The sequence below is a fragment of the Ixodes scapularis genome, unplaced genomic scaffold (assembly GCF_016920785.2).
Source record: "Ixodes scapularis isolate PalLabHiFi unplaced genomic scaffold, ASM1692078v2 PGA_scaffold3__209_contigs__length_174095766, whole genome shotgun sequence".
In the NCBI taxonomy this organism is placed as follows: domain Eukaryota; kingdom Metazoa; phylum Arthropoda; class Arachnida; order Ixodida; family Ixodidae; genus Ixodes; species Ixodes scapularis.
The window spans coordinates 1141464-1155667 of NW_024609868.1; the positions used below are offsets into that span (position 1 = coordinate 1141464).

General features: G+C 48.6%; 1 protein-coding gene across 1 annotated transcript in view; it reads right to left on the minus strand.

Moving 5' to 3' along the window:
- The window catches only part of LOC8037725 (phosphatidylinositol 3,4,5-trisphosphate 3-phosphatase and dual-specificity protein phosphatase PTEN), a 63863-nt gene that overhangs the window by 43389 nt on the left and 6270 nt on the right, over positions 1-14204 (minus strand). The window contains exons 3-7 of the mRNA XM_029966287.4: positions 9279-9384; positions 6154-6238; positions 6001-6045; positions 4587-4761; positions 4107-4214 (exon numbers count right to left, since the gene is read on the minus strand). Coding sequence (XP_029822147.1) covers positions 4107-4214; positions 4587-4761; positions 6001-6045; positions 6154-6238; positions 9279-9363 — 498 coding nt within the window. The 5' untranslated portion in view covers positions 9364-9384. The remainder of the gene's footprint in view (positions 1-4106; positions 4215-4586; positions 4762-6000; positions 6046-6153; positions 6239-9278; positions 9385-14204) is intronic.

Below are 14204 nucleotides of genomic sequence, written 5' to 3' on the forward strand. Positions count from 1 at the left end.
TATTCTGGTAAGCTGTCTCAAGTTCAAGTATTTCGAGATTCTGGTGGATCAAAAGTACATATCCCGCGTTCCAGCATTTTATTATCGCGATCAAATGCTCAAGGGCATCGATACTCACCCATAAAGAAGCAAAAAAAAAGTGTGAATATAAAATGAAGGCACAAAGAAGCCCAGCATACGCTCGACTTTTGGAGGCTTTGTGTGTTCCTGGCTCTAAGAGCACCACCCAGCCCCCTAAAGTAGGGATTGGCCATCAAAACCGCTAAGCTGGGGGTAGAGCATCAGGTCCGGAGTTTGGATCCTGGTGAGGCACAAAGTGTTTTTGTAAGCGGACCTGGCGAGCACCGACAAGACTTGGCAGTGTTATCGTGTTTCTGGAACAGCTTATCGCCATGTTTTAGACTCGCAAACCAGCCCTAAAATGCATTTTGCGTTAATAAAAATTAGGGCTGAGCAAATACCGAATAGTACTTATTTAATTGAATACCGAATCAAATTAAGAAAAAAAAAGCAAATATTAAATAGAATATTGAATAGCGATTTTATTTTTAGGAATTTTTCAAAGTGTGTTACGAATGAGAATATTATATCAGGGTGTCTAGCAAATTACTATATTTAAATTCCCCGACTTTTCCATGTTTTCCCTGACAATTTCCAGTGAAATTCCCCGACCACTCTAGAGGCGGTTAAATATATAAGAGCATTACAACGCAAGGCATTGAGCATTGAGCACTGTGAGCATCATTTTGCACGGGCTTAATCCAACTAGCACATTCCAAAATATTCAAGTTCGCCCATTCTGGATTAAACGAGCACTTTCTCGCCGCCAACATCGTCAGTGAAGAGGCCCACTTCCGGAAACACAATAAAAACATGACGCTCAACCACACACGTCAATAACCAAATGGAAGCATGGCCACCAGATGCACACTTTCGGATACGTTTGGCTTAAGGCTTGGATTGGGGTCTGTGGCTTTCCCATTTGTTACTACCAATCTAGTAGCTCTAACTGGATCTACCTTAGTGTCACGCCCTCAATCCAAGGAAAGGCAAGGCTTGGACTGGATTTGTCGGCTGCTCCCTTTGCATCGTGATAGCACACTCTACATTATGTGGGCAGAGCCCCACTCTGCTCTAAGGATAGATTATTGCTTATTTGTGTGGCCCCAAGTCCTCAAGTCTTTGCTCAAGGCACTCAATGGTATTTCCAGCTCATTTTTCCTGACTAGGCTGGCTTTTTGACAATCTCCCTGACAATACCCTCAATTTTACTGGTAATTAAAATTTCCCTGACAATTCACAGTTTTCCCGGTTGCTAGACAACCCGGTACATGTGCAGAGTATGCGCCTGGTGCAGAATATCCACCTCGTACGGAACAAGAGCTCAAATGTATAGAAGGAAAAGAAAAGCAGCTGCTGATGGACGTGGGGCACGAAAGATCTAATTTTGTGGCGCAAACATAATCTATCTACCCTAAGCGTCACAAAAAGCCAAAGTTACAGCCACACGTGCCTTTTTCTCTCAGAAAATGCACGACCTAACACTGCAACATGTACTTTTTTTTTTATATCTGTACATCTCAGAAAAGGGGCATTTTACAATTATTGGTCTCAAATTTAAGGGCGAAAAAGGGCACCCGGGATTCTTTTTTTATATAAATAAACAGATAGCTGTTAAATCTGAGTAAACAGGCTTAAACAATACAATCTGAAGTAAGAAAAAAACATGCGGTTAGGTGGCGCAAATCACCGTCCAACAGCCACTATGCATTCAATCCTCTGTCCATCTATCCAGTTTTAGAAAGCCTAGATTTAAAAGAAAAATGCGAAACGGAAGCAATGGAGACAGCTCTTGCGCAGATTGGTCGTAAGTGTGCATCTGTTGTGTTGCCGCGTGGGAAGAAGGCGAGCAAACGGAAGAGCGACGGCGCCTGCCTACACCTGCCCGATCGACGCTTTCGTCTTTTTATCACCTTCTCACAGTTCGCATTTGAAATGCGGCTATCGAACAGTTGGAAACTCTCATATCTAAGCACACTATTTTTTTTCATTTCATTCCGAATCCGAACTTGCGGCTTGCGGTTCCAAAACAACGACAACTCGGCTGGTTTCGTCAGCGTGGTGAACGTGGTTTCCTTTTGTAGCGCGAGCTACACTGGCCGAGGTTAAGCAGTTTTGTGTGGCTCGCATAATGTGCCGTGCTCTGTGCTACGCAAGCGCGAGGAGCAGTGACGTTACACAGCGCACAGCTGGCGCACCAGAGACGCCGCCACCGCGCCTCGCCGGTCTGCACATGCGCGAGGAGCAGTGACGTCACACGGCGCACAGCTGGCGCACCGAAGTTGCCCCCGCCGCGCGCTCCGCCGCCACTGTGCGCACCTCGCCGGTCTGCACATTCCAGAGGAGTGACGTCATAGCCGCGGCAGACGCACTGGCGCCGCCGCGTGCCAAGCTGTCCGCCTCCGTTGCGCAGTAGCCAAGTCTGACGCTGCACCGAAGCCACTTGATAGCGCCTCTCATATTGTGCGCATAAGTTCACGCTACGTATATCCTGGCATAGCAGAGCTAAGCCACCGCAATTTTTTTGTGATCTTGCAGTCGCCGACGTCTGCGAGTGTGGCAAGTGTGTTCTACATCGACGCTTCAATTTGAAATGAGGGGCTTTACTCGTGAAAAGCATTAGGCATGGCGTGGAATTCCAGCCTCCCAACAATTCCTCTCTGGAAGCGGCGCAAACGGGATGTCTCAGTTGCGATGCAAGGTTAGATTCTGTCACGATCGGGATTAAATCTGCTATAAAGTTTGCGGCGTTCGTTATTTTTCTTTTTCCTAACCTGTTAGTTGGATTTTTGTGGCGTAGTAGGGCCAAGAGGTGTTTCTCGCATGATGTGTCTAACATCACTGCGCTGACATCGGGAGAAAAAAACGGCTCTTTTGTAAGCTCCGCGCCTACCGCGCGTCTTTGGCCGAATATATCGAATATTCGAGTGACCAAATACTAGGAATTCAATTCACAAATCAAATTATTCGGGAACTTGCTATTTGATTCGAATTCCTATATTTGAGTATTCGCACACCCCTAATAAAAGTTAATTCGGTACAACCTCAGTAACTCGCAAAAGCTTCCGTTTCACTTTACAAGTAGTTGAGTCGAGTTGCTGACCTAGCTGTCATTAAAGGTAATGCAAGCGACGCCCGCTTAAGTCGTGGTCACTCATCGCATACCTGTCGGTCATCATGCATCTTTTTCACTTTTCAATGCGTACTAGCTCAAAGTGGCCCAAAGTGCAACTGCATGCAGAGAGCACGGTGGCACGGTCAAGCTTGCCGTTGCCAGGCATCCAGTCACCTGGGGCAAAACCGTAGCCGCCACACTCTACACCGTTGCTAAGTGGGCAGTGGATGTTTCACGTCTGTGGTCGGGGGTACGTTGGGCAAGGTTCTCCCTCCCGACGTCTCCGCCTTGGCCACACACAAGGTCTACGATCTCAGCGTCCGCGGCGTGCCAATGAGTCCTAGTGCTTCACCGACCATTGCACGCACACCTCCGCTCACAACTTTCCCGCATTCCCGCCAACTGTGCAACAAGTTTGTACGGTTGGCTATGGGCAGCAGTAATTACAATGTGGCACTGCAAAAGCCCTCCATTCGTGTCCACTTTCATCGAAGAAAACATTTGAGGCATAAGAAAGTTTCTGGAAGAGCGGATGAACAAATTAACCCATTAGCTTGTGCCTAATGCAACCACGAATATCCGTGCCAGTCTACCCAGCTCCGCCGCAACGACTTGCTCATCCTGGGCTCGTCGCGACTTAAGGAGACCAACGAGGAGTGGGACACATCGGGTTCCAAGAACACGATTACGAGCGCATTGACGTCGTTCTCAAACCCCCGTCAAAGGCTCTTATCAAGTCCAAAGGTCGCCCGGGTCTCCTCTATAGTAACGATTGGATGCAACGAATCAACCGCTGCTACACGCACGCTCGAGCAAACACGGCAGACCAAAACATGTCTTCCACAACTCGCCGGCGACTGCCGAGAGAGATGTCGTCGGCCATAACCGCCAAGCTCGCAGCGAGCGAGGAGTACGAGCAGCCCTGACCCACCTTGAGATCCTTTGTCCTTTTCTCGCTGTAGAAGGACAGTGCGTCTTTTGCCGTGCTGAAGATCTTGCTGTGCACCAGGTAGGAGCACACCATCACGCCCGTCCTCCCCTGCAAAGACATTGCACTTCATTCCGACATCCCTGGTGGTGACAACCCAGTTACGGTGCCACCACTCCAAGCATCCACACCGAAAGTGGCCCCCAAATGCTAACGAACGACGCAAGCATCGCGCCGTCCACTGTCGCCAGCGGTGGGTGCTACAAGTCTGGGCAAAAAACGGGAGAGTGCAATCGTCGCAAAGCGCCATCGTCGCAACTCCCGGAGCTTCCGCCACCTGTCGAGCCAGGGAGCGCGGGGGCATCTGCCACGGCCACCGCCGCGACACTGCCAGGATGGCGCGACGCTTTGGTCGCGTCGTCGGGCGCAAATGTTTCAGCCCGCTGGTTGGGGTTGCATAGCGGACAAGCCCGAGGTACAGACCTTGCCGGCCTTGCAGTGGATGACGGCCACGTTGTCCGGGTGCTCCGAGAGCCAGCGCTCCACGTCCTCGCAGAAGGGCTTGATGAGGTCGATCTTGGGCGGGTTGTGGTCCTTGAACGGGTACACGGCCACCCGGTTCTCGAACTTCTTGGCATCGTACTGCCGCTCCGAGCACCTGCGGCCGACAAAGGGGCCCTTGCAACCTCCCATTTCCATTCGCTCTCCTCATAGTCTGCAGCGTCTTCCAGTTTATAGCCTATTGAGTCCTCCGTACGCGGGCGCATCTCGGCGTCTATGTCGGTTCTTCGACCCTTTTCGAATCCTTAAAGTCCTCCTCGACAGTCGCAAAGTTTTTCCGCTCGACCGGACTCGAGAAGGGCCTACATCCACCCAAGCTAACTTTCAGTACAAATGTTTGCGATACTGAGCAAATCTAATCGGCCCCGGGGCGTCTTTGTTGCCGAGGGGCAGAAACGAGCACGGGCTTCAGACGGCTGGCGAGGCTGCTGCCGGCACATTTAAAAGAATGGGAACGGGAGAGAACGGCAGGGAAGTCTTTCCGCCTTCCCATCCATTCGGGCGTCTTCGGGAGCTTCAGCCAAAGCACGACAGGGGACAGCGAGCGGGAAGCATCCGGAAGAGGCCGCTTCCGGTCTCGTCGGTGACTATGGCACGTTTCTCTTAGAGAGAAGACTTCGGCAAACCTTAGCACTCGGAAAGATTGTAAAGCTCGGCTCGAAGCGTTAACCCGCCAAAAAAGGCGGGATCACTATGAGAGGGCATTATCAATACTCGACGTAAGCGGTATCTAAAGTCGTGCAGATCATTTTTTTGACAACCCCCCCCCCCCCCTTCCACGAAGGGCCTCCCAGGAGGCGTTTATGCGTGTCACTACTTTAACAGAAACACAACGCACAGAGACTCACCAAATTTTCCAGACGCAAACCACCGATTCAGAACCCGACCCTCTGCCTGAGTCACGCGCAATGACCGCAGAACTTGGAACAACTCGTCGTAGGCTGCCAGATGCCCGTCCTCATTATTCAAAATAAAAGAAGCCAAAATTAAATTTTTTATGACAACCAAGACGGCAAAAGCGCATTGATACTTTGAGAGCATAGCGGCGGGATCTCAATATATATTCCAATAGATTCGCATTCTACCGGAATTTTTTTGCGGGACATATTTTTTCGCGAGTTGTAGGCGATTCACGAAGCAGGGACTGGAAACTCTTCGAGTTATTTGTACTTTCAAACGAACTACTCCGTGCTTGACCTCTGGCTTCGGTTTGGTTGTTTGTTCTTGTACGACCTGCAGCGACGCATTAAATGGATGTTTCGATGCGACAGTAGCGTCCTGGGCTAAACGAGAGAAGCACTATTCTTTGGGGGTGCGAAAGAGAAAGCAGACTCACAAGTTGTAGATTTTGTAGTGCCCCCCATGCTTCTTCTCCAGGAACCTGAAAAAGGGGGAGACACAGAGAAACCGACTAATGAGAGACGACTTCCCCACAAACACGACTGCGAGCAAAAGGGACGAAAAGGCCCCGCTGAAACGACAACCGTACTTGTGAACGTCGTCCACGTGGTTCCGGAAGACGCCTTCCAACTTCTCCGCCGGAAAGCCCATCGCGATAATGTTGTCCCTGATGTCTGAGCACGGCAGCCGTTGAGGAAACACGCCAAACTCGCTGCCGAGCAAACTACTAAGGTCCCTATGTGTTGAAAGGCGGCACAATTTCCCCTGTCCCCGCATTTCCCCCTTTCCGTCAAGGGCGATCCTCCTCGCCCTCCTTCCGCACTACGCCCCCGCCGCCATTTTCGTGCAAGTCCCACAGGGCGCGCGCCTATGCGTACCGGGCCGTACTCGTTTCCTATTGCATGCAGTGAACTAGAGAATTATTTTGTTTTTTTATACAAAGACAGTTCTGTTTTTTATCATGAAGAAACTAGCGTTTGTGCACCTTCATTGGAGTTATAAAGCACGAGAAGATGTCTCGATTGGCAAATCGAATAACGCGAGCAGAGTCGGAGCCGCTCGGGTGTGAAGACAAGCTTTCTCCAACCCCGCTGGACCCAGACCATTAAAAAAAAGGCCAATGTATTACCGAGTATTTCGGGACGTCGACATGCACTGCAAAAATATATTCTATTTGCCCGTTAATTGCAGCAAGTGCCGCGAGCAGGCACACGATGGAATGCACCTTTCTGCGTGCAAATAAGACGGCTTAGTGGATCGTAAGCAAGGACTGCATTGCTAGCAGAAGCCCGTGCCGTCGCTAAGGATAGGCTCGTGCCAACGCAAAGGATTCCGGACCCTTAGCGTAAGCTCGTCTAAAACTTTCTACTTTCTTGAACGAAGTGCATTTGTAGCCTTGGCATTACTCGAGTTAGGCAAATAAAAGACAGCACAACGCGTGCAAACCCACAACTTTTCAGTAATTTTTAGCATTACCGATCGCATTGCCAAACCAGCAGCTTGGTTTACTTTGTACACATTTTATAAACATTGACTGCTACGTTCAACTGTGCACATGTGCACGGACGAACATGCGACGTCTGCTATTTTCACGCTCGTGCAAATAACTACCCATCGAATACAATCACCTCCCTCGGAGGCATTTGAAACTATCGCGACCGATCCGGTGGAGCCACTATCCTCGTCGCTGAATATTTTCTTTTTCAGTCGGTAGAGTAAAAGCTCAACTCCTTCCGCAACGCGGTTCGTAAAATGCACAGCGCAGCAAGGTGGCATTCTGTTGCCGCAAAAAACGTTGTGAAGATCAACGAGGGCTCCGCGGGTGGGCCGTTAGCACCAGGAAGACTTGGCTGGTATGGAAAGCGTTGGCGTAAACACTTACCATGGTGGTCGACTTTGAGAGACGGGCGTACGAACTTGAGAGACAGGCGTACTTTACGACGCCAGGTTCGGAACGCGCCTTTTCTGCCGAGAGAATAGGAGCGTTTGTTTTGGGCCGGAAGGATGCGGTGGCTCTGGCCGGCACCGTTTACACAACGCGTTTACATCAATGTAGTCTTTCTCGCCCGCGTGTGGGGGGTCACGGCAGAACCGCAAACATCAGACCGCGCCTGGCAGAATGAATGAAGGGATGGCTCACTTATTCGGCGCTATCCACACCGGGGTCGGCTGTCTGCTTCGCCTTGCGAGAAGTGGCCTTGCTTGCATCCGAACCCGACCTTTGACCCCGAGATGTACGCAGACTGCGGGTTCTCACGCGGGAATATGAGCAGTTGCCCCATGGCGAGAAAGTGAGACGATTGGTTGTGGCTTTTTGGCCAGTGGGAAACGCCTGTCTCAAGACGCATCGAGGATTCGCCGGTCCTCTAGAAGGGGACGGACCAATGAGTGACTTTGGTGGGAAACTCAGCCAGTGAGTTTAGTTCGTGCTGGGGCTCGAGAGCTGTCACTCCGTAATCGAGTCAGGTTGTGGGATTCCGAGGAACTTCTGTCCCCGTAATCGGGACGTAATCCCACGAGCCAGTCAACTCCCGAGCTTGGATAAGCTAGTATCCGAGCACCTCCTTCCCAACCCCGTGCAGGGAAGGCTATCATTTTTCAGTACTGTTTCTCTCTGTATTTTCGTTCGCTAGAAAAGCATTAAATTGTTTATTGAAAAGTAATTTCCAAGTTCAACTGAACTAGTCGTCGACGGCCAAGGGAAGCAACTTTGTCTCTGGCAAGACCCGCCCAGCTTCCCACAACGAAATCTGTCACCCCATCCAGACCTGGCAACCCGGACGGCGCAAGGTGACTGAGCAAAAAAACCCACACTAATGTGGTACAAAAAAAAAAAAAATTACAGCTGTGTTTTAAGCAACTGAGCCACCGCCATACCGCACATGAAAATGGCGCCGGTTCAGAGTAGACCACCAAATCGTGCGGAACTATAGGAAGGTAACGGTCACCAATTGAAGCGAGGGGAAACATAATTTTTCTGGGGGAAAGGGCATGGGCAAGGAGGAATTTCTCTTCCCCATTTTAGACAATAATTTGCACTACCTTTCAATACATAGGAACCTTACAATTTACACAGTCCGAGCGCCCCCTAACGGCACAAAGGTGCCCCACAGGAGCTGCCACACAATGCTCGCCGTCAGATCGTGGAAAGGAAACGGCCGTCACAGCAACTGGGGCTCCATAGCCAGACTTGTAACACGCTACAAGCTTGTACTTAGTTCCTTTTCTTTTCTAACCAAGTAATGACACGTTACCTTTCGACCAAGTAAGACGGCATTTACTTCTGGAGGGGAACGTGTACAACACAAGCACTCAACTCTCACCTCTAATTTGAATGAAAAAGGTAGACCACAAGAAGATGTGTACAATGTGTGTCAGTATTAACCACAGTTATTCCTTAACGAACGCGTTCAAATCCGAAACTGTTAACGACGAAAAGTATTGCGAGTGGCTACTGCTTCATAAAAACACATTAATTAACACGCAAATTTCAAACTGCGGTAACACACCCCTTTTGAATCGCAGTAACATACTTAGTAACCTTTTGAGTGAGTAACGGTATTTAGTTACTTCATTTGGGTAATGTGCGCACACCTGGCCATGGCCAGGTTTCGCCGAAAAGCAAGCCACGGTGGGACGGGCGTCTGCCAAGATCAAGGTGAACCGCTTTCCGGCTCTGGTGTCGCCGGAGGGAAATCGAGGTCAAAAGGATACATGACAAGTCCAGATCAAAGTCTTCATCCTGGTACCTCTTCTTGTTCTTGCTCACGACTTGCTTGAGCCGCGCCGTCATGGTCATCTTAGAGCACCATACAAGCGCCTGCAGGCAAGAGAGTGTTAACCACAGTTATCCCTCATGTCCTGCAGGTCTCCCCTCGACCCGGTCCGGAAATCGTCCAAACTCCCCAGGAAAGCAGTCTCTAAGGCACGCAGATGCAGCAAATTTCAACGCCTCCGTTATCGGAAGTTACCTCCACATCCAACAAATTGCTGCTATACCCTGTTGCAGGTCTAGAAAAGCAGGCTCCTCCAAAGAACCCCTCTACCCTTCCCACTTTGGCAGAACAAACGCTGGAGGGGAGACCAGCGTTCACTCGCCAAACTGGAAAGGGTGGAGGGCTTTTCAGAGGGAGCTTGTCCCGCTCTTTTTCACCTGCAACAGGGTAGAACTTCCACCTCCAACAAATTGTTGCTAGTTTTTTTTAAACATAAAATGCAGGAGCCGACTTGGTGGACATAGCTATGCACGGGGCGACAACGCTGCCATTTGTTGCGCATGCTTTCCTTGGCTGCGGCAAATTTGCTCCCGACCCTCGTCAAACAGGGTGACCCAGCATGTAGGGCAATGAAATTTCGTGTCTACAGTCTTCGAGCGAGTACAGTGAAACCCTGCTTTCAGCTCTTGCATCATATTTATGAATAAATATAACTAAATTCTAAAACACAAAACAAATTTTGCGAGAGAAAAAAAAACGAGGGAGCCTCTATTACTTTAGAAAACATTTCTAGAGGAATATTGAAAGAAAAGGCTAAAGGAGTGTTTTGCAGCGAGAAACCTAGTAGGTGACCTTTAGGAAAACATTTCTCATCCAAATTACTCTTTGTAGTATATTTAAACAGACAAATTTCCCATTCCTCGTCGAACCCCAGAAAAGATTTATTTTATTTATTAAAGGGATTGTCCGGTCAAATTTTGTATTTGAGAAAACAACTGAATATCTTTGTTCTTGCCTCGAGACGCATCGGGCGCGTAATATCTGAATTTTATATGCCCGTCTGCATGAGTAATTGAATTTATACTGCTCCAATCGCACTCTAGCGTAAACGCTGTTTTCGGTGGCAACATGGGAGCTCTGACGTCACAAAACACAAAGCGAGAATTTCTGTCGCGTCGTTTACCCGCGAGTGAACGCCTCAGCGTGCTTCGTTCTTGTTGTTCTGCTCGACTTGTTTCGTGGTTGGGTGAGATTTTTGTTGCGCGGTTCGGTGCCACAACCACCAGGCAGCAAATGCGAGCCAACATGACGTTCCACACTTTTCCGCGAGACGTGCAGTGACGAGCAGAATGGATCGTCGCCGTGCGTAGGGACATGGGTTCCCGACAAGATCGAGATCCCGCTTATGCAGCAATCATCTCACAGAAGAGAGCTACGAGCTGAGCTCTAAGCGGACAGAAGGCTTGTAAGCTGATGTGTGATGCTGTGCCAACGATATTAAACTACGTCTATCCACTCCTCGCCCAAATCGGATCAATCAATTTGTCTATGCAGCGAAACCGAAACCAACAGCTAGACCATCTGGAAACGATACCAGAAGTTGTCGAGAAGTTGTATTTAGCACGCGTGCAGCCACATTCTGTTTGACACGCATGTGCTAATAGAGCGTGGCTACGATTCACCAAGCTCGTCCAAGTCAAGTGACGGCATGCATTTGAACGATTCGCCGGTTGTCTTCGACCCGCGGTCATTGCCTCTGAGGGAAAGACCCGCAGCCTCATCACCGATCCAGTGGATCCGCCGATATGTGCACCCACATACCGCTTCGTGTACCTACAGTTGCCGCTTCAGAGGCGAAATCTGCATCCTTTGCTTTGCAAGCGCTCCTAATTCGATCGGTGGCCGTCGCAGTTGTGTTTGCGCGAAACGGCATACGTTTGCTCGAAGCTTATGGCTGTTTTCGAGTAATGTCCTGCTAAAAGGCGTGACTTTTTTGGCACACGCTTGGGAACTGCAAAATAAACAACCGTATTTCAGTAGGGTACAGCCTAGGACAATGGTTATCAACCATCGATGTTTCGCGGACCCCTTCTTAATCGGCGGAGATAATGGAGGATGCCGTTCGTGGTGAGAGGAAAGGAAAGGTATAGGTTAAATATAATAATAATTTAATAAAGGGATATAACTAGGGGCTATAGTGTAAAGTCCTCTCTTATTGACGTTCACACGAAAAAACTCGCCCGAAAACAAGCATTTCTTTTCAACCTGAAAAAAAAAAAAAAAAAAAAAAAAATTGCCGGGTTTGACTGATAAGGCAGAGCTTCGCGGACCCCTAGAAGGCCTTCGCGGACCGCCATTTGAGAACCACTGACCTAGGAGACTATATAATTCGAAACAAAATACAAGACATTCATCGACCAACGCTTGTTAACCCGACCATCCGACAAACCTTTGCGTTTTGTGACGTCACGCAGCAGCTACGCATGTCAGCCATTGACACTGGCGAAATTCGGGGTGCAGTTTCGTACATACGCTCATGAAATGTTTAGTTAATAACGGGAGATCATATATCAAAATAAAAATGTTTGTCTACATGAAGGCTCCCCCGACGTAACGCGCGCGAAAACTTAAGTACTTCCGGTTTTGACCGGACAATCCCTTTAACTTTGGAGGGCCCTGAAGGGCATTACATAAGGGGGGAAGCATAACACTGAGTCAGAACAAAGCACACACTTGAAGATCACCAAAACAGAACAAAGCACAAAATATACATAGATATGCAGTGCTGCATTAAAAGGGGGGCACAAAGATTTTAAGATTAAAAAGAATTTGCATCTCGCCGTTTTTACGTTGTTTATCGTGTCCCTGAGGATAGAGAAAACATCTTGATTATATTGCGATTTTGCTGCATAATTGCAAAGCAAAGGTCAGGCTTTTTCCCCCCCTGCAGCCGTGAGTGGCAGCCGAAGGAACTACAGCGAGAAGCTTACGTGACCTTGCTCGGCTCTAAGCTGCAGCATAACGCCCGCTAAGGTCAGGAGAGAGAGGAAGCATCCTCCGAGACAGCACACGGGGAAACTACACGGCACCCCAAATTACGTCACCACGAGTGCCACCAGGTGTGACCCTGGAGACTGGGAGTGAGTTGAGGGGTGCCAGAAATGCCAATATTTATCCTTTTTTTTCCGCAACAACTCGGACACGCAGGCAAAACCTGTTTTCTGTTCTTTACTTAAGAAGTGTCAGCGGGCAACTTCCACAAATTTTTTACTGAAGACCAGAAATCGTTGCTCCCCCCCCCCCCCCCCCCTTTAAGGAAGACCGATGAACGGCAAACATCCAGGACATGATTGCTGTTATCTCGTTACATGCACACAAGAGGGTAAAAAAAGAAAAAGTGAGAAAAGCGAGTCTAACTTAATATTACCAAGAAATTAATTATTTGAGAAAAAAATTGAGGTCAATGATTCACAAAATAATTTAGAATCACCAATGTCTATGGAATTACATTGCGCAAATTACATGCACAGTCTTTTTTTTTTTGCATAAGAACTATTTGTGAGTTTATAATGATTATGCTTTTTATAATCTTTTTTCCTTCCAATGGAACAAGACAAGTCGCTGTCTCGCGTGCATGAAATTGACGAAAGGAAAAACAAAGGGGGAGAGGATGACCTTTTGTGCACTTCATTGCGTTGGTGAAAATCACAGCTGGAGCTACTCTATCAGCTAAGGAGTCTGAATCGTGTGCGGACAAAGGCACAAGGCTCGTTAATCAGAACAGCCGCGAGTCCTACCTGGCCACAAGGCTGTGCATATGATACGCAGCAAATTAGTCTAGGACAAAAGTAAGATGCCATGGAAGTGACACTACAGCTCACTTTGACCCAAAAAACCTTTTGCATCCAGACACAACAATCAGTAAATTTTCAGCTGGAAATCCAGAGAAGGAAACATAAGGATTCCCGCGCATATTTCCTGGAAGGGACTGTCAACACCGGGAAAGATATACGGAGGAAAGGCTGACACACCAACAACAACAAACAAATCGCTCGAATAACCCCATGCAGTCAACATTTGAGACGTATGTCCTTGACACTGGAATGCTTCTCCCCGTTGGCCGACACCCCGTAAAATCCGCCGCTCAGTCTCCCACCACAGCGACCGACCTTACGAAACCCTTCGAAGCAAGGTGCATTTATGCTCGCGATTCCTTCCAAACTTTCTTCGGTAAAAGGCTAGCTCCTTGCGGCGCAGCGCGGCAGAATGTTGCCGACATTTTTGGACTTTCGTGGCAGTGTTTTTTTTTCTTTTGGTCACTTAGAATGCGCACTGCTCCTGCCACGGCCTCGACGAGGTGCGCGGAATCGACGAAAAAAGAAAATGACCGTAGGTATTTCGTGTTTAAGGTTCTACATTTTAAACACGAAACCCAACCAATGGAAAGCATATTTTAGGAAGGGGCCTAGACCGTTAAAGCGTCAACCGGTAATTTGTGTCGGAGTCGGGTGTGAGCGGCTCAACAAACGTCTTGGGAAGGAGGCCCAGCCAGCTGCAGCCGAGTGCCAGGGCGTGCTCCCGGTGCCATCTGTCCAGCTGGCCCATTCTTTAGCTCTTAACGTCTCTGGCCTAGGAAAACCGGTCCAAACTGGTTCCAAGCATTTCTAAAAATTCCCTCCGTATGGCTTTCGGTTCCAAAAGCCTAGCGGGAAATGCCTGTCAGCTGTCACCCAATAAATCCTGAGGAATGAAATGGAAAAAAAATATATATATATATGTGTAAAAGCCAAAAAGTTGCCCCCATCTTTTCGACCACTAAACAAAATAAAACAAAAAAAAGAAGTGTCAGAATCTGCTTACCCTCCCACAGAAATCATGCTATCTTGTAAAGTACCAAGTGCAAGAGTGCGATAACACTACTTCC